This window comes from Strongylocentrotus purpuratus, unplaced genomic scaffold (assembly GCF_000002235.5).
Source record: "Strongylocentrotus purpuratus isolate Spur 01 unplaced genomic scaffold, Spur_5.0 spur5_scaffold_14, whole genome shotgun sequence".
NCBI lineage: Eukaryota > Metazoa > Echinodermata > Echinoidea > Camarodonta > Strongylocentrotidae > Strongylocentrotus > Strongylocentrotus purpuratus.
Genome location: NW_022145599.1, coordinates 12,968,114 through 12,989,191, shown reverse-complemented (window position 1 = coordinate 12,989,191; position 21,078 = coordinate 12,968,114). Strand labels below are relative to the sequence as shown.

Here is a 21,078-nt window from a genome sequence, read left to right as displayed (position 1 = left end):
TGTCGCACGAAAAGTACCCCTTTATCGGACATTTTGGTAACACGCACGGGTCCTTCCGTTCTCAAAGTGGGGGGGGGGGGGGTGATCTACGGACCGGACTTTGTTGCGTGAAAAGTACCCCTTTACCGGAGATTTTGGGAACACAAATTCGGTCCCTCCGACCTCAGAGTGGGAGGGAGGGGGGGGGGGGGGTTTCTTCTTTTTGTTTTCTCCTTTAATCTCTCTCTTTCTCTCTCTCTCTCTCTCTCTCTCTCTCTCTTTCTTTTCTCTTCTTTCTTTTCTTTTCTCTTCTCTTTTCTTTTTTCTTTTCCTTATTTTCTTCTCTTCTCCTTTCTTTTTTTCTCTTCTTTTTTTCCTCTTTTTTTCCTTCCTTTTTTTTTTGCGCCGCCAATAGGGGGGCCCGCGGCCGTTTCGCCCCCCCCCCCCCGGATCCGCCACTGCCGCTAAGGGATTTTAATTTTCTACGGCTCTTATCATGAAAACAATTTATTCTTCGATCTCAATTCATGGAACTGTAATGTTTGCATCGATCTTTAATTCCCTCCAAATCGAGGCCTACTTAGACAAGTAAACAGTCCATCCTTTGCTCAATCCGTACGCCATTGAATGGAACCCCAGTCAATGAACCCTTCGCTCTTCAAGTAAGTGCTCTTTTTTGTTGGTGCCCCCTCCCACTTTCGAAGACGCTCAACCGCTCCTGCAATGTGCCATACACCTGCCCCCATCAGCCACTAATCCCCTTCCGACGGGTACTGATTTGATATTCTAATTTTCACTTTGCACCGCCCCAACTTTTTCATTGGCTTGAGATTATTCTCTTCATAATTTCCCCCCCTTTTTCTAGCTATTTTTCTACATGCTTGTGTCTTGATTGATTCGAAAAGACGATATTGAAAATTTGAAAATCCACATACCAAAGATAAAACTACAACTCAATTTGTTTTCTTTTTTTCGAAGGGCTGTTTAATTATGCTAATATCGGGGATACGCAACCCCCCCCCCCCCCCGATAATATTGATCTCTCTTTTTTCAACTCCCCCTCACTGTTTGTTATCTCTGGACAACCGAGAAATTATTCCTCACGTAGTGACCGTAAGTGACGGATGTTTAAAATCATTGTGTAGGCGGTTTCATAGAAAAGGTTAGAAAACGAATATGACATCGCTCTATTTTTCCCATTTGAACTTTACACTAAAGTTCAGTGGTTTTCCAGAAATTGCGCAATACACGACGACTGCCCTCATTGTCAGTGATGACGTCAAACCAACAATGAGCAAAGACTGCACATGCTAGATTGTATACGTTTTGTGTGCTAGCGCTACGATTCCGATAATACACGTCGTCTATGGGATCCATGAAGTTATGGTGCCAAAGATAGCCTACTCGGTGATATATCGCTTTTCAATGCGGTAGCCAATACGGGGTAGATTATAAGGGGAAGAGAAAACTGCAGTGAAAATAGTAGGCCTACATTTTACAATTGTTAAAGAACTCCATAATGAAATAAAATAGAAATGTTTATGTACAAATTCCTTGATGTTTAAATACTCTTTGAAATAATACAAAAACTAAATATTAATACAAATGGTAAGTAAAGTGTGACTTAGAAACTGAATTTGTAGCTGTACCTTTATACAAAACAAAACAAAACATTTGCTTTATTCATAGATCTATGGTAAGTTATATATGTCACACAATTTTTTGAAGATGCACATGTTGGCAGACTATGAATGGCTCATAATTTAAAGTTTCAATTTTTATTTTTAAAGGTTAAAGACCAACAAGTAGCCAGTTATAGGGCCATGCAGTTGTAATGCTCAAAGAAAGGGGGCAATTTATAGTTACCCTCAGAGTAATTTTTTGAGCCTGCCCCACCTCATGTGGTTCGATCACTGCCCATCCATGATCCATCGCTCCATCAGCCCTCACCCTCTCTCCCATTTATAGGGTGGGCAACCCCCACCCCCACCCCCCTCCGCCCCACCATTTAATTATACGTCATTGGTTTACAGAAGAAAAACAAAACAATTCAAATCAAATAGAGGTGGAGAATTAAATGAGGCCAAGATCCCGGACCAAGATATACAGGAAGATATGCAGGGGCAGATCCGGGGGCGTGGGGGTGCATGCCCCCCTTTCACCTTCCCCCTTAAATAAAATAAATATTTACCTTACAAAAAAACTTTTAAAAAGCAAAATACCTTCTCAAAGATGAATTTGCTTTTTGCTTTGACGTTATTTTAAAAAAATGTACTTACATAGAATAATTTATGTAACTGAAAAGCGACTCATCAAAATTCGATATTCCGTGATGAAATGATCGAGCACGTGTGTTACCGACCTAGCTGTGAGTAGGCCATCTTTGATAGCTTAGTGCGCGTGTGATAGAGGTTCATTTTGAGGCGCTGTGTGACTAATTCATTGAAACGAAACCACATCATTCGACGTCGAGTGCCCGTGCGATTACTGACTGTAGGAATAAAATATTTCGAAAAATGGCCGCAGATCCTCATGAATCGTCGGGTCTGGACAACTGGGACGATATAGAAGATCCCGGACCCGGTCTTGCTAACCAGTTTTCGTCGCTAAATGTGGCAGCAAAACCCTTCATACCGAACATGAATGCACCGGCATTTGTGCCATCATATGGCAATGCCACAAACACAAAACCGGATTTAGATGCCACAGGGAATGGTAACTTGACTAAAATCATAATTTTTGTCTTTCTTTGTTACGCTGCTATATTTCATGAATAGAGACGTATTTTGGGGGTACTTTTGTATCCATCTCATTTTTTGTCTTCTGTATATTGATTGCAAGTTCATAAAAATGGCTGGTGAAAGTTGAGAATGAGATGGAAGAGAATGAATGAATGAATGAATGAATGCAATTTATGAATGAATGAATGAGTCACTGCCAATCAGTGTCTGATGAAAAATGTTGAAAATTAAATGAATGGAGTTACATGATGAGATTTGATGACTTAATGATGAGTGATAGATTCATTGATGTGAAACTTTAAGGTGATTTGTACTGACATGTAGACCCCTACTGAAGCCTGATGGTTTATATTTTAAAACAGTTTATTCATTAAAATTAAAGATATCATATTTTCAGGAAGGGGGGGGGGGGGGGCACGAACAAGTACCGGTAGTAAGTATTTACATAATTTTTTTTAAAGGATGAGCATGATGGTCTTGATTGTGCCTCTATACTTTTGAACCAAGATTTTGTTTTGTCTCATTTTTGTTTTGTCTCATTTTTTGTTTTGTTTCTTTTTCTTTTATTCTTTGAAAGCCACAGTGTCACAATATCAATTTTGTTTAAACTTTTAAAGACTGAAAGCTTTGAGATTACGAAAAGAAAAAGACTCTTGCCTACTCTTGTATGTCTGTGTATGAGGTTTGATAATTTCTTGAACTTAAGCATTAGGTCTTTACTATAGTTATTGAATGAATTTCTCCCCATGTCTGTTGACATGTTTGATTATCCATTGATGAAAAATAATTTCCAAAACTTGCCCATGAAATTGATAAAACTTTCATCAAAAGAAGACTGTATTTTGAGAAAAAGAAATTGTTAGAATTTAGTATTCACTAGCTATCTGATTAAAAAATCTAAATTAAATCTAGATTAAAAGTCTTAAAATTTGAATTTTAGAAATACAGTTGAGATGAAAACAAAATCAGGATGGAATAAAAACGAGTGGAAAAATAAACTATTGTTCTTAGCAGTGCTCAACGTTCTCTTTTGCTCAGTCATGTCAAATGTAGGGGGATTAGGAGGGAGATATGTACCCCCTCCCCTACCACCACCCACCGGCCAGCACCACGGTCCCCCCCCCCCCCCCCCCCCCCCCCCCCGCCTTCATTTGGTGCAAGGCATATATATATTTTCCCCTCAACTTGGACCAAAAGTAAGCTAACAGCTGCTAACAAGAATAGTACTTGCATCTATCCTTGGTTGAAAACTTGAAAGTGAACCTTTGGTGGCATCCGAAGGGATGGTTTTTGAAGATAAGAGTTTGTCCCAAATGTATGCATTAACAGATGTGCTGGTTGTTATGCATGTACACTGTAGGTACGTACTCTTGTTAGGGAGAAATTGCCCTTTTTTATTTATTTTGAAGTCCTCCATGCTTGGTACGAGTCCCCAACTCCCAAGGCCGCTCTACACTGGTAAGAACTCTGAAGTACAGTGTACCATATTCTTGTGTCCTTTCAGTACCAACAGATGCAGCTCAGAACAGCGCAGGGTTCGGTAACGAGGATGCAGTCGTCATGGAAGCGCAGGAACAGGAGGAGGAGGAACTAGAGGAGGAAATAGAGGAGGAGGAAGAGGAAGAGGAAGCCATGCAAGAGGATGAAGTTCCTGTACCAGAAGCTTCTGTCAAGGGTAATATAGGTGCCCCTATTATTAAAAAAATCATATCAAGACAGACGCAGAGGAAAAAAAAATATTTGAAAAATTTCAGGGGCTACTTTTCAAATATGCTTGCTTGAAAATAACACTCTTTAATTTGTTTTGCATTGAACTCTACGCACATTTTGGGGGCTCTTTTTGGCATTTCGGGGGCTAATTTGCCCTGAGCGCCCCTGTATTTTTGTCAAGTCTACTACAATCGATCCCTGTCTAAAAGAAGGAAAAAGGGATGGACGGAACAGTATTGGGCTTATTTAGAGATCAGAATGATTATCCAGTTAATAATTAAGATACTATTTGTATTCTCTAGTTATTACAGTCTCTAGTTACAAACTCATTTGCCCAACATCTGCAGCCAGCAGTCGTCTGCATGTACTCGTATTCAGACTTTGCCCAAATTTCATCAACATTTCAACATGTCGGTCACAACAACTGAAATTGGTGAATAGTTATATTCTACTGCTTTTCCTAAGTTTGCCTGACTTTTTATTGTAGCATGTTTAGTAGTAACAATTGTTACATGTTTTGATACGATGGATTGATAGATTTGCATTTTTTAAAATAATTTCAACAGATAATGGATCAATGAAAGCCTTTATCGCACCCAAGCCTTCCAAGCAACAAGCTGTTAGAGAAGAAGAACCAGAATCCAAGAAGGAGCATGTTAATGTTGTTTTCATTGGTCACGTTGGTAAGGCACATTCAGTTCAGTTTCATTTTTGTCTCGCTTGCGTAGCAAAAAGCGAGACATAGGCGCCGCTTTTCCGGTGACGGCGACAGCGACGACGAATTTTTGATATAATTTTTAAAGTATAAGTTCTTAGTCAATGAAACTTTGACTATAGGGTAATCAAGTATTCCCAATCATGTGAGTAGAATTTCAGGTCACTAAGTTAAGGTCAAAGGTCATTCAAGGTCAACAAACTTAGACTTTGTTGTGGCATCAACATCAAGATTTTCAAAATGCTTCTTCTTCGTTATTTTTCAACCGATTTTGATTCTGATTGTTTCATATGATAGGGCTAGGAGGGGGATTTAAAATTTCTACACAGAATCGTGAAATTCATTATCTATGCTAATTTATGCAAATTTATTGGCAATCACAAAAAAGGCTTCTCCTTCATTTCTCGACCGATTTTGATTTGGTTTGCTTTTTATCGTAGAGCTAACTTTGGTACACTAAACTTCTACACAGAATTTTTAAATTGTTCTCCATTAATTAATTATGGTAATTTATGCAAATTTATTCCAAAAATAACAAAAATTGCTTCTTTTCCCTCATTTCTTGACCGATTTTGATTTGGTTTGCCTTATCTGGTAGAGCTTAGTATACTTGGAACACTAAACTTCTACACAGAATTGTGAGATTTTGCTTCATTGATTGTTTATGGTACTTTATGCAAATGAAATGAAATTATGTCCCTTCCAGGGCATCAAATTTTTATTTCTTGACCAGTTTAAAAGTGTACCACATAAAATTTACGATATTTGTTGTTGCGAGATGCAGATGAGCGCTACGTCATTGACGTTCTGGTTTATCATATTGAATTGCGTTATGCAGGCGAGACCGCCGAGAGCGTTTCCCTTTTTTCCATTTTTTTCCCCATTTTTCATTTCCAACAGAACAGTGAAGACTGACAGATAAGACATTAACGTATATTAAAAATAAAAAACATAAGACAACAGAAAATAAAGCAAGGAAAGAGAAATGCAAGGATAGAAAGATTTGCAGCATATGTGAAGAGTAAAGCAAAAAAGAGGAGAGGTGTGAGAGGAGAAGAAAGGAGAGAGAGCACACGATGTGCATAAAGCAGGGTTACTGACCATAATTAAAGTAAGATATAGAGCGTAAAGAAAGACACGACAGGAAGGATTTGATGAAGGCAAGACATGATTTGACAATGCACTGATATTAATTGTATTGTAAGGAAGTATAAGAAACAATTTCAATTTCCTCTTAACTGAATTAAGTGAGGGGGCAAGTTGCATGTCATTACAATGCCGAGTTGCGTACGTATGAGAGGATTTATTTAGGGTGAACATATCATCAAAATGGGAGGAATCATGTTGTTATTATAAGAATACATACATTCATTCCCATGTCCTCTTTAATCCCATAGCATGATGCAGTTCAGTGTCTCCTTTTAGTAACATTTTTTGTGCATTATCTTTTGACCCATAATGCTAGGAATTATAGGATATTATACATGTGCAGAAAAGGCAGAATTTTTGTTGTCTTTTTCCAATGCAGTACGTTGTGCCACTCTTTGAATATGAGTGAATTAATTGTCATTATTCAATAAAGTCTCTAAATTGGTAATGCAGTGTTAGATATAAAATACACTATTTTCATGTCCATATCAGCAATTTCATGCAAGCTCTTAACAGTTATTCTATATACATGTATTTACTGTAAAACATTATCTTCTTATCTTCCCTCTTTTTCTCCCCCCCCCCCCCCACACACACAAACAGATGCAGGAAAATCCACCATTGGAGGTCATATAATGTAAGTATAAATATATAAGGAAGATGGGGGTGGCATTGATGGAGAAGAAAATTTACATCTCAAACTTTGAATTGATGTAATTTTAGATGATTGATAAGTATACTATAAGGTAGAGATATTCCTTTTTATTTGTTTTTTGGTTTATATGAGAGATGCAATTCAATGGTAAAGGTTTCTTTTTTTTAATTAAAATTTAATTTGAAATAACTCGTTCGCAAAATTGGTTGGCATCAGTTTTGGGATAACTCTTTATGTAATTGCTTGGAACTGTGTTGTTAAGTTTCAGAGTTTCCAAATTGTATAGTTCTGAAAGACCGTTTAAAAGTAAAATGAATTTGTTTACTGATTTATTGGTGATATCATTTCAATCGCGCATGAAGATTAACCACATTGTAAATCTTGTTTTCATGTGAAACCTACAGGTATCTTACAGGAGGTGTAGACAAGAGGACACTAGAAAAATATGAAAGAGAGGCTAAAGAAAAGAACAGGGAGAGTTGGTAAGTTGATTCATGATGTCACAAAAGGAAGAAAAACACAAGGATAACTCATGAGCGTCATCAAAAAGACATCAATTGATGATGTGCCAAAGGACCAAACATATCTTTGAAGGGTGTTCATATGTGGCAAGTAACGGGGCATGACTTGAATTATACTTGTAAACAAAAATAAGCTCAACTTTTTTAAAGGAATCTGGGTGCACTCCATTTATTATATCACAAATTGGAAGGCATTCAAAGGAAAAGGCATTTGTTTAACCACTGTCTTTACCTTGATAGCTGTAATTATTGGTTCTATTTTATTGTAAATATAAGAGACAGCTGAACTTCTCTGTGATTTTAGATAATGGTCAGATCATAATGGTCCTCGGGTATAATACTATAAAATGAAAAATCAATATTTTGAGTTGTCTAGTTCATTCTAGGGCTCATGTTTTAAAATAGAAATGTGGTTACAGTCAAACCTGCTTTAGCGACCACCTGTATAGAAAGACCACCTGCCTACAAAGACCACATTTTTTGTTTCCCTTGAAAATGGTTTCTCATTGAAACCTGTTCTAAAGGAACCTGTACATACAGACAACCTGTCTATAAAGACCACTTTTTTGTCTCCCTTTGGTGGACTTAATAGACAGGTTTCACTGTACATATATAATCTTCTTTCTTGCCAAATATTTTGTGTGTGATGATATACACAACATTTTAGAAAAAAAGTTATTGAAACTATTTATGATTTACAAATATTCATGTTTTATCTTCTTCTTTGATCCATAGGTACTTATCATGGGCATTAGATACCAACCAAGAGGAACGCGATAAGGGTAAGACGGTGGAGGTCGGGCGAGCGTACTTTGAGACGGAAAAGAAACATTTCACAATCCTGGATGCCCCGGGCCATAGAAGCTTCGTACCCAACATGATCGGTGGTGCTGCCCAAGCTGATTTAGCTGTACTGGTGAGTGAGATTACGAGGGGTCGGTGGCACAAAGACGTAACTCCATTTTGGCCATTTTGAGAAAAAGTGGTTCATGTGCCACTGAGCACTTTGGCCTATGTTTCACTAGTCATTGACTTCACACTATGAACATGACGGACAATGAAAGCGGACAAAATATGCAGTTCCTCAGGTAGACAAAGGAACATCCCTTCACTGCTATTATGTAAACATGTGTAGAACAGGTGTCACATGCATATTCACCTGTTCTACACATTTTTACATAATAGCAGTAAAGGGATGTTCCTTTGTATACCTGAGGAACTGTATATTTTGTCCGCTTTCATTGTCCGAGATGTTCATAGTGTCAATGGGGTGTTGGGGTGAAGTTAAGTCTTTGTGGTTCCTGGAAAGCCCACATTTTTCTGAACATTTTGATATCAAATTCTCTTTTTGGCAAAATATGGAGTTACGTCTTTGCGTCACTGAATCCTTGATCAATGGTACTCCCGCCAAGCATGGTGAACAGGGACAAATATCAATAATAATAATATTCCGCGTTTATATAGTGCTTAAAGGCATTGTTTAACAATGCCGAACTTGAGATGCGTTGCCCTATGTTTTATCAGCGTCTGTAATATGGTGTAATATTGAAGCCCTAAAAAATTGCACTTCAAAATGATCTAATATGCCTCAACAAAAAAAAAAGTCTTTGAGTGATTGGGTTTACCATACTTATTTTCCCCAATAGACTGAGGTGTAATAAAAACTGTTGTGAAAATGGTTTTTGAAATTTCTAATTCCAATCAAAAATATCTTGTTAATCAGACGTGTGATCGGCTTGTAAACCTCATGTGATTCCTGACTGACCTAAAGATTTATAAGTATGATTGCAGCATGAGCTAAATCAATGATGTCTCTAAGCTTTTCGTGCCCTAGGGTATAAGAATTGTTTCCATTTCTATCATTCACTGTAGATAAAATATAATAAAACAAGAATTTTGAAAGCATAACAATTGAGCAACAAAATAGACTGAGGTCCCCTTTCAACCCCATGTTTCAGTACCCATTTGTACACATGGGTAAAGAGAAGCACAGTTGATAAAATGCCCTTTGTACATTCATTTCATTTATTTCAAATTTGTATTTTTCTTTTTTTTAATTTATGAGGTTTGAAGCAAATTTTATCACCAGTCTTTGATATAATGTAGCTAATTTATAAGTTTTGTATTATCTCTAATGCACTCTGTACGGGTACTAATGTTCTTTTTCTTTCTTTTTTGCCCCATAGGTAATATCTGCCCGAAAGGGTGAATTTGAAACAGGTTTTGAAAGGGGAGGTCAGACAAGGGAACATGCAATGTTAGCGAAGACGGCAGGAGTCAAGCATCTAGTCATTCTCGTTAATAAAATGGATGACCATACAGTAGAGTGGTCAGTCAAAAGGTAAAATTATCATCCTAAGAGCCAGGGACCCAAAGTCCACTCTCTCTCTCTCTTTTCTCTCTCTTTTCTCTCACTTTCTCTCTCCCTTCTTTTCTTTATCTTCCCCTCCTTGCCTTCTCTTCCCCTCTTTTCTTTCTCTTCCCCTCTCTAGTGTCTCTTCTCTTTCCCCCTCTCCCCAAACCTCTATCTGTCTGTCTCTCTCTTTTCCACTCTCTCTCTCACTCTCTTTTCCTCTCTCTCTCTCTTTTCCTCTCGCATCCTCCCCTCTAGCTCTCTCTCTCTCTCTTCAGAGTGTACACAAGTAGTGTGGTGTTCTTTCTGTATTTAATGAGCTGAGTCATTCCGTTTGGATGAGAGAACACTGATGAATCTCCAAGGTTGATCTGTCAAATGAAATGTGATATAAGATATAAACATGTAAAATGTGTTATATTTCTGTCATTATATATAAAAAAAAGTTTTTTCAAGTCGCTTCTGAACGAGACTTTAGATGTGAAGAAACGTAAGTGTGAAATCCTCCTTTAGAGTAACCTGACTGCAGAAAATATGAATGTAGTTGTCGAGTTGGCTAAGATGTCTCCGCTCAAATACAAACTGAGCAGTCATTCATATCTCTAGCACTCTGTAAAATGCCTCAAAGCCACTGAACTCCGAAAATGCCAGTGATTCCTTTTTAAAGCCCCTCTGCACTAGTTTGGCAGGGATTAGATCTCCCTGTGAGGTCACTGGCAGGAGGTTATCTCATAAAATCAGCTCTCAATGGAGAGATCCAAACTATGGATCATGTGATCGATGATTGTCCTATCTACAAATCCCCTCACAGTGCTTCTGGACTTTGAGACCTTGATGATGAGACAATCAGATGGCTAAATAAGGATCTTCCTATCTAGATGATGTACTCCCTGATATTCTTTTTACGAACGAACGAACGAGCTCTCAATTAACAATAGAAAAAGGCATCATGGGGGATCTATGGGTACCCCTTAGGCATTGTTGGCTGTATAGAGGGCACAAGTAGCTACTAGTAGGACAGTGCGGCTTTAATACTTCACATTACAACCTTCTGTTACATGACTTATTTCCATTTCTGCTTCAGGTACGAAGAGTGCAAGGAGAAGTTGCTTCCGTTCCTCCGCAAGGTCGGCTTCAATCCCAAAAAAGACATTCATTTCATTCCTGTGTCGGGGATCACGGGGGCCAACCTCAAGACGGAGTCCGACCAGTGTCCCTGGTACACCGGCGCACCGTTCATCAAGTACATAGACGATCTACCCCCACTGCCTGCCAGGAACTCTCAGGGACCTCTACGGTTACCCATCACAGATAGGTACAAGGTGAGTCGCATCATCGTCATCGAAACTGTTCCGAGATGCCGCTTTTCCAGCCATTGCAATGCTGTATTCAAGATAGGGCATGAGAGGTTGCTTCCCTGGCAAAACTTCACCTTTTGTTTTTGTTTATACCAACTTCTTATTCCTTCTTCTGATGAGACTGAGACAAGGAGGAAAGCTTTGATTGCACGTGTTTGGAAATGAATCGGTTTGTGGGGTCAAGACCTGGGGGGGGGGGGATGTTTCACAAAGATTCTAAGTCAAACTTAACTCTAAGTTGGACTTAAATATTATGGAGAGCCATTTGTAGCCGTATAATGAAATATATCCAAAAGCAAATTTTCAAGTATTTTAGACTGTTCAAGACATCAAGAACATGAAATCTCCCGTGATAATAGAAAATATGAATGATTTGAATCAACATTTTATGCCTTTTAGAATAACTTTTACAAAGTATTTTCAAGGATGCTAATGGCTTTTCATAATTGTTAAGTCCAACTTAGAGATAAGTTCAACTTAGGATCTTTGTGAAACACTCCCCAGATATCAGAAGCTTGAGACTGGTCTTGCTTCTTCGCTGCCGATTGAGGGTTTTTGTTCTTTGCTATGAGCAATTTTACATTTTTATTTATGAATGTTTTGAAAGCTTAAACCTGTTTGGACTGAGCTTAGAGGCGCACCAAGTGATGACATTTTAATGAGTCCAATCACCTTTACCAAACCTGGATTACTTTTAAGCATCAAATAAAAGGTTATTTAGTCAGGAAATTGTTTATTTTCACATCATGTTATTTTTCAATGTTAAAGTGACACTCAACTTTTATATGACAGCAAATTGCTTATTAAAGTATGAAGTATGCATTCATTGCAATGAGTGCCTCTCTTTTACATCAGAAGAATTCCAGTGTCTGCCTGACTTCCAGGTTAATACCGATCTTAACTCTGTTAGACTTAACAAATTATGAAGAGCCATTTATAGCCTTAAAATAAAATCTATTCCAAAGAGAAACATCTAGTATTTTTGACTTTTCATATTTCACATCAAGAAAATGAAATCTCCTTGATAATAGAAAATATGAATGATTTGATTCTACATTTTGTGCCTTTTAAAAATAACTTTTTACAAAATATTTTCAAAGATGCTAATGGCTTTCCACAGTGGTTAAGTCCAACTTAGAGATAAGTTCAACTTAGGATCTTTGTGAAACTCCCCCCTGATTATCATTCATCTGTGTATGTTTCTCATCTCTCTCTCTCTCTCTCTCGTTCTCTCTTACAGGACATGGGTACGATCTTACTAGGTAAGGTGGAATCTGGGAACTTACGGAGAGGAGGAACATATACCCTAATGCCCAACAAAGTAAGTCTGAACGTTGTTTCATCTTCATCTTGTATAAAACATGGGTTGATTTGTTATAGATGTCTTCGCATTTATGCATATTCTTCCCAAAGACCTTGTTACCGAGTTGAACTGACTATATGTAATGTATGATAAAGAATATGTGGATGGAGACCACATTGATACGTTTAGTTTTGCTGAGTGTGTCATGTAACTTCCGGTGTTGTTAAAAGGCAATTTTTGCCATGAATTATTCATAAAATTTGAAACAAGTGATGCCATATTTTAACATTACGGTATCTTCTAAAAGTAGAAAGAAATGGTTTGTTTTAGTTCAACTATGACAGCATGATCATAAGGGATCGAATTAACAGATTTTTAAATAGAAACCAAATCTTAAAGGCCCACTGTACTGCTTGTAGCTACTAGCAGACCTGCCAACCAGTACATATATTTAGTCGTATTTCGTACGATTTTTAGAAGCAAATACGACAGTACGATTTTCATTAAAAAAAAATATATATTTTCTATTTTTTATGTGTGTGTGTGTTTGCAATTTTCAATGGCAAAATGCCCATTCTGTCCTGTAAAGTATCCTACAAGCATCTCACATCGGCAATTTGGGGATGTTCATTGGTTCATCGAACACAACAGTTGTGACGAAATCATGCATATTCAACAAATGATCCATAAAAAATTCTTCCTGTATGTAGGAACTGTAAGACGCATTGATCCACGTAACAGTCCGTGTTTATTTTTAAGAATACAACTTTTGTCAGTAGAATACAACTTTTGGGATTAATCCTGAGGTTGGCAGGTCAGTACTTGCTCCCTCTATATAGAAAACAATGCCTAATCGGTGACCATTGGTCCCCCATGATCCTCTTGTGTAAATTGAGAGCTGAGTTGATGAGATAGCCACCTGTCAGTGACCTTCCTGTGAGGTATAATCCCTCTAAGCCAAACTAGTTCAGACGGCCTTTAATTAGCCCACCGGGTGCCACCTTTCCAATTAGAAAACAAAATGTAATGTTTTATTTCCCTGACTTGTATTTCTCTTCCTACAGACAAACGTAGAAGTCCTTCAAATCATCTCAGATGAAGACGAAACCAACTTTGCAAGAACAGGAGAAAACGTCAAACTAAAAGTTAGGGGGGTAGAAGAAGATGTAAGTGTTATTGCAAGATATATCATTGTAAAGGAAAACATGAATTTTTTCTTTAACATGCAACACCGATGAGGCCCTGTCTTATAAACAGTTGTGATTGATTTGGATCAATCGCAAGTCCTCTTATCAATCAAAAGTTTGAGGTCTCCTATCTCTTATGTACATAGTTGACTGATATCAACTCTTTTTAAGACAGGGCCCAGTTAAGTGAATATTGAGCAGGGGATGATTTTGGTATGTCAGTCAGTTAAAAAGAAGTTATAGTATTTGAATTTTTTTTCTGTGATAATTTTGCTCTGTTGTGATGAAGTATGCTTAAGGTACAAACCAGATACTGGTAGATTTGGGCCTCATTTATTACGCGTAATGGTGTTTGAATGATATAACTTCAAATACAGTTGGCTTAGATATATTGTAAATTGAAATCATTAAAGAGAAGGTTGAGTTCTTGGGAAAGGTGAAAGATAATTTATGAGCATTATCATTGTTAAAGGGACTATGTCCCATTTGCAGGCCCAAAAAATGAAAAAGTTAAATTCCAACTGCATTTGAAAGATAATACTAATTTAGAACTTCCCTAAAAAAGGTGGGGCTTGAAAATGTCTTCAAGTGGGAAAATAACGACTATTAGTTGTCAAATCGACTTTAGGGCTATAGAGCCCAAAAGTAATAGTCTTGATTTTCAGACAATTGTACCGAATGGTCATACGTTTTATGCTGCCCAAAGATTCAATCAGTTTAATCTTGGCCATCACAAGAAGTGGGTTATTGATGTAGAAAAATACTCATGTACCCTTTACAACTCTTTTCATGTATGTTATTACCAAAGAAGAAAAAAAGCCAGTCAGTCACTCAATAGTGTCTGGCAGTGAAGTCTAGCAAGTAAACGGTTTTCCTTGCATAATTTGAATATGAGGACACTGCTAACGTTTAAATTTCACAGATAGGACATACATGACATATTCATAATTCCTGCAAAGTTCTGCAGCATTTGAGGTTGGCTGCAAAAGGGACATAGTACCTTTAAGGCTTTTGTTATCCTACCAGGCTCCCATTTCTCTCCTGGGTATGGAGTAGCAAATGTAGATTAATGCTTTACCAAAAGACATTAGTGCTGTGTCCGGGATGTATACTTTGCTATACCTGCAATATAATCATAAGAACAAACTACTCTCGAGTGATACAGATGCAGCAGGTTTTGTTTTTGTTTTCTATTGTTTTTTGAATAGTTTTCTTTTGTCATGGATTTTTTCTTCTTGACAGGACGTGTGTCCTGGTTTTGTCCTGTGTGATACGACAGATGTGTGCCATACCTCCAAAATGTTTGATGCACAGGTGAGCTTCACATTAAGATGATGGATACAACATGTTGTTATTAATCAGGGGTGCCAGTCTTCAGGCAAAATCCTGAACTCAAGCCCTAGCAATTATTGTTGTTTTATTCCATGCTACAAGAAGCTCATTTTAGATGATTTCATGCCCTCTCGTAACTTCTGTCTAGTATCTAAGATTAATTGTTAGCTCTGAAGGACAATTCAACCCTCAAGGCTTTTAAGCCTGTTGCCAATTAGTTTCTCTTATATATTTTTTTTTGACGATTCAGTATCATTTTAAGTTAACGCTCTGTCGAAATGTTATATTTGGTATGAAATATTATGTAGAAGACTTTTAGGTCTAAACTATGAAAACTATGAAAGCTTTGTACAGGAAAGATATTTTCGTCCGAAGATGATGTCCAAAAATTCGGCTCCTCATTTTTGTACAAACCGTGGAAGCCATACTTTCTTGGAATTTGAATAAGCAATGGAAGTGATAGAAAAAATTGCGACTAGTTTGTTTGAATCGTAGGCGGGATTACTGAAAGACTTAATCCATGTCATTTAGAGGCTTGTTTAGTATTGCTGTATTTTGATATTATAAATTTATGCATGCATTTTCTTCTTTCTTTCATTACAGATTGCAATTGTAGAATATAAGTCCATTATCTGTCCAGGTTATGGTGCAGTGCTTCACATCCATAATGCCTGTGAGGAAGTTCAAATCACCGTAAGTATGACCTCTGCATATTGTCGAGGGTTGACCAGATACCCAAAGTAACTACCGTATTTGCCGGCGATAAGGCCACACCGCCACATAGGCCGCACCCCAACTTTGACATTTCAAAGAGGAAAAAAAAAAAGGAAAAAAAAACAAACGGACAAAACAAAATAATCATAATTTTCTCAAAACTTATATATTTTTTTTTTACAAACTGATACCAAATTCATCCATATTTTTATAATTTACCGGAAATTTAGCTAAAAAAGTGATCGCAGGCAGGTTTGGTGTCCTATATTCCCCTACCACAATGTACGCTGTAATGCAAAACTGCATGAAATGGAAAAACAAAATGGCGACTTTGGATGGATGTTCGCGGCAGCTCCGTTAGACGGTCCCTTCCTTTACTTTTGCAATGCATTGGCACGAACTTAGATCAAGATCTATCAGCAAATATTGTGTTAGGACGTTTATTTACGTCTTCATGTCAACAATGCAAGATAAAATTGTCGGTAAGATGTTTGGAAATTTCCTGTACCATAGTGGTATTGTTATTTTTACCGTTTCTAGTCCCATACGTGGAAATTCGTGCTGGTTTTGACTTTCGTTTTTTTTTTACTCTTTCGTCGTAAAGGCCGCACCCCGACTTTTTGATATTTTCTCTTCCAAAAATACTGCGGCCTTTACGCCGGCAAATACGGTATGGCTTTTACGACTTCATATGCTAATCAGAAGAAACGTTCACTTGGCAGTTGGGAGTGGATCTAGAGGATATTTTCGTGGTATGATCAGCTCTCTGTCTTCATCTACAAAATGACTCTGATTGGACCCAGGGCCCTGTTTCATTCAAGTTGTTATCAATAACAAATGCTAACTTTCAGTGGCAAATTTGCTCTCAGCCAATCGGATGCCACGATTTCAGGAGCTTGTATTAAACAGTTATTGTAACTTGGTATTGATAACAAGTTTTATGAAACGGGGCCCTGGGTCCAATCAGAGTCGCGTCTTTTTGGGTGGTGACGTTGAAGGCCGATCCTAGACTGGACGCAAATAATCACATGGGATTGAAACATTAAAATACACTCACACACCACTACAGGGAAATGGCGTCAACCGCGGACCAAGTTTAGTACTTGTGTGTGTGTGCGTAGGTAATCACCAGCAACCGCGGACAACTCCATAGAAAACTACATCAAACCGCGGACGTACCTCCTATGGGATGATCCAGGTAGCGAGCACCTCTCCCGCGCAGTCAAAAGGGGGCTCTGTGACATTTCGCGATACACATCGGACTGATCCAGTCGATGTTGCCTACACGCTGTGACATCTAATATTCAAACGCCCCCTACGTCGTAAATTTGATACGGCGGAACCGGTATCGCAACCGTGGACGGTCCCCCATTGCAGGTACATCCGCGGTTTGAGGTAGTTTTCTATGGAGTGGTCCGCGGTTGCTGGCGTTTTCCTACGCACACACACACGCAGAGTTGCAGGAGGAATGAAGGGGAGGGGGGGCGGGAACTAAGACAAATCTAATTTGTAAGTAGAAGGTTTGTAGAATAGAAGGAAGTTATCTCTTGGTTAAGGATGTCGATATACTTTGCTTCAATTGATACTAGGGTCTTTGACTGTTGCAGCAAGGATGTGTAGATATTGTATTGATCAACCTTCATAGGCATTAAAGCCCCACTGTCCTACTTGTAGCTACTTGCTCCCTCTATATAGAAAACTTCCCCAATCGGTGCCTGTTGGTCCCCCATGATCCTCTTTTTCTGATGTTAGTTGAGAGCTGAGTTAATGAGATAGCCACCTGTCAGTGACCTCGCTGTGTGGTCTAATCCCTTCTGGGAGTAGTATTGACAGTCTTTAATGGGATTCATCGTACTTGAACCCCTAAAATTTCCATCTGGATCTTCGATGAAAATGTTGGTGTCTTGCCTCTGGTAATTTCACTATCTGTGGTATAAAAATAAAAATATTCAGTTCTTGTATAGCGCATAATATGTTATGAAATAACATCTCTATGCGCTTCCAAAGAGCTTTGGAAATGATTACCCTAGCTTGAGCTCCCGTAGCTGTTATCAGCGCACAGTGCATTTCAAGGAATAATCCTACCAGGTACCCATTTACCCCACCTGGCTTGAGTGTGGCAAATGTAGATCAATGTATTGCCAAAGGACATTATCATTACCACTTTGTCTCTTTCTCTTCATTCCGTAATTCAGAAAATCATTGCTCTGATAGACAAGAAGACGGGGGCCAAGACGAAGCAGCGACCGCGCTTCATCAAGCAGGATCATGTAGCCATTGCAAGGCTGGAGACAACGGGAGTCCTCTGTATGGAAACCTTCAAAGAATTCTCACAAATGGGCCGCTTCACTCTCAGAGATGAAGGTATAACGATTTTCTCGGTGCCGATGCAGATTTTGATTTCTTGTCCAGGATATGCGTCTTTTGCTCTTTTCGATTCATGCAGTTCATTTTTGTATAAATATCAAATATATGATGGGCTGGTTCTTGTTGAGGGTGAAGCAGAGCTGTCAACCAGTACGATTTAATCGTATGTCGTACAAATTTTAGAAGTAAATACTACAATACGATTTTCCTCAATAAAATATGATTTTCCAAAAAAAAATTCTGTCTTGTAAAGTATCCTTCTAGCATCTCACATCAGCAATTTGGGGATGTTCATTTTTTCATGAAACACACCAGTCATGACAAAGTGATGCATATTCAACCAATGATCCATGAACAAATTTCTTCCTGTATGTAGGAACTGTAAGAGGCATTTATCCTTTTTTTTTTTTTAATACAATTTTTGTCAGTAAAATACAACTTTTGGGATGAAAGAATACATTTTTTGAACTCCAGAGGTTGGCAGGTCTGTTGAAGGGATATGCTTCATCTATCCTTCATAGTTGTCTATCTGTTCTTTATCTTCACACTCTCCTTTTCTCTTATTTATTCTACTTTTAGAATCCACCGACTGCTAGGTTTGTTATGAGTAATTATAAGTCCATGGTTTGCCGTCTTAAATGTCAGTTTACATGTAGGTTATTAAAAAAGTATTTCATTCCTAAATCTTTTCTTTGTTGTTGTTGATATTTACTGCTACCAGCTGTTCTTGTTGCACATGTGATTAGTTTGTGAAAATGTTAATTATGCGATTCCTAACAGAACTTCTCTTGTCTTGGATCCCTTCATGTTTGCAGGTAAAACCATTGCAATCGGCAAGGTGCTGAAGCTGCTGTAGATCTCAACCACCGGACATTGTCGCAATACGAGTCACACCCGAGACACTTATCGCCAATAACAGTTCCAAACTAAGCCACCACCAAAGCAAGAAACACCTCGTGGTGACCCTCACATCAAGTGCACTCCAGTAAACACTATCCTTTGGGGCAAACTGCATCACCTGGAATGAACAACGGCAACATCAGAAGCAGCAACTCCATCAAAACACTTCATTGTTCACTCTCACTCCAAGCGAACATGCTCTGTTCAATCTTGATGAACGGTCAAGGACTTCAGAGAAGCCAGTGCTCTAATAAGGAAACACGAGAAGAGCAACGTCATGGAGATGGTTGCTTGACATGCGAGCCTGTAGGGATAGGTGTGCCTTACTAGCTATTTAGCGGCCAAATACAGAGCTCACAAAGTGGAACGTGGACATGACAAACGCACGGCTTGCATGGACTTCAGGAGCCCTAAATAGTTATTCCAGTCCATGTTGTATAAATGGAATCGATCAACACGTATTAAAATATTCCCGTAGTATGAATTTGTTTTGGAGAGAGAATCTGTGTGTATTATTTATTGTTTATCATCCCGTTGTCTACTTGTCACATGCAGTCTTTGTTTGAATTGAAAGGGGGCATTTTTAGTGGAGGAAGAAATGTAGTTTACAGGAGCATGTCAAGACAGATACCTCAGTCACACCGACAAATCAACTCAAAACTGATTTCAAAGCAATTGATTCATGTTTGGTCTGTTGTCAGTCTGGGGGTTGTTTCACAAAACCATCATATGTACAAGATCAACAATGTCTCGACGCTGTCACTCGACTTGTCCGCTAAGTGTTTCACATAACCATCTTTGCCTGGAGGAACGACAACTTCCTCGACACGAGACTCGTCGCTTCCGTTGTCCGCTTCCTGACATCTCCGTAGGTCGCGGACAAAGATACTATTGTCATGAAGTTGGTTTCTTGAAACGACCCCCTGGGAACCGCTTCACAAAGCCTTTTTCCAATGACAAAAATCAGTGACAAATATGCTAATAACCAATCAGAAGCAAGGATTTCAGTAGCGTATAACAAAATACTGTCATTTGTCACTGATGACAAGTTCTGTGAAACGCCCCCTGGTGTCTGTTCGCCGATGTGACTGTGGTATCACTTTAGATGGGCTGGTAGTTGGAATAAAGTGCAGGTTTGTTGACCCTTGCTTCGATCATTTGGAGATGTCTTCCAGTATAATTCCTGCAATGCTTAAGAGCACAAACAAAGAGAGGTTGGAAAACAGTAGTAATATGAGTGGACCACTGCAGATGTACTTTGAGCCTTGAGGGGTCGATTTTGCTCTTTGTGGAATTTGATTTTTTTTTTTCTTTTTTAAACGAGGTTAAATGGCTGTAGTATTTGGATAGTGAATAAAATCTTGGTTGTTGTATTGTGAAGACTATTCTCTAAGAGTAATAAATGTTTTCACTGTAGATACCACTACATGAATTAGTTAATTTTTTGTTTGTCTCTTCACTCCTCTATGACGTCATTGCCTTCTAAATTGCAAAAATGACTAATGCTATACTGCAAGATGCAGGAGGGAAGGAAGAAGTACAGTGTGGTTAGTCAAGGAACTTGTGGCTTTAGACTGAATATTTTGAAACTGCAAGGCTAAGGTCTTTTAAATTGGAAATAGATATATATATTCTTTCCCAACTGTAGTTATTTCACTCGTTCCAATCATGTAAAGCAGACATCAACGTGTCGTGCCTCTGTCGTAGATTTCCAGAAGCATTGTTCACTTTTTCTGTTGTGAAAATAACAGCCATTATTAGGCGGCATCATCATTACTACTATATTACTACTACTGGGGAATCAAACTATGTTCTTTTGCAGTCTATCTCCTCTTCCCCCCCCCTCTCTCTCTCTCTCTCTCTCTCTCTCTCTCTTTCTTTCCCTTTTCTCCTTCACTTTCTCTTTTTTTCTTTACATCACATCATTGTTTCTGACTCTTCAAGTCTGCACGATATCTCTGCATTTCTTATTTTCTCCCTACAGACTCCGCTTAATATTTATCATCACTTTAATATTCTAGAGTCAGTTTCATGTACACATAACATGTTTTTTAAAAATGGAGGGTGCTTGTGAAAGGAACTGGCCAACAGTGT

At 38.3% G+C, this 21,078-nt stretch overlaps 1 protein-coding gene across 1 annotated transcript; it reads left to right on the top strand.

Annotated features, from left to right (window-relative positions):
* The first annotated feature begins 2,372 nt into the window (after positions 1-2,372).
* Positions 2,373-19,486, top strand: LOC580307 (eukaryotic peptide chain release factor GTP-binding subunit ERF3A). The gene is made up of 14 exons (XM_030984226.1): positions 2,373-2,694; positions 4,225-4,395; positions 4,997-5,113; positions 6,898-6,931; positions 7,354-7,431; positions 8,206-8,386; positions 9,657-9,811; positions 10,908-11,145; positions 12,422-12,502; positions 13,549-13,650; positions 14,914-14,985; positions 15,607-15,696; positions 17,913-18,081; positions 18,900-19,486. The coding sequence occupies exons 1-14, from the start codon at positions 2,496-2,498 to the stop codon at positions 18,938-18,940; spliced, it is 1,728 nt and encodes a 575-aa protein (XP_030840086.1). The 5' UTR covers positions 2,373-2,495; the 3' UTR covers positions 18,941-19,486.
* Positions 19,487-21,078: the final 1,592 nt, after the last annotated feature.

Bases quoted from the DNA above. Each gene is read 5' to 3' on its own strand.
- LOC580307 (XM_030984226.1), top strand. From the start codon at position 2,496: ATGGCCGCAGATCCTCATGAATCGTCGGGTCTGGACAACTGGGACGAT. The intron at 8,387-9,656 runs GTGAGTGAGATT...TTTGCCCCATAG, and splicing joins AAGCTGATTTAGCTGTACTG to GTAATATCTGCCCGAAAGGG. The intron at 14,986-15,606 runs GTGAGCTTCACA...CTTTCATTACAG, and splicing joins CCAAAATGTTTGATGCACAG to ATTGCAATTGTAGAATATAA.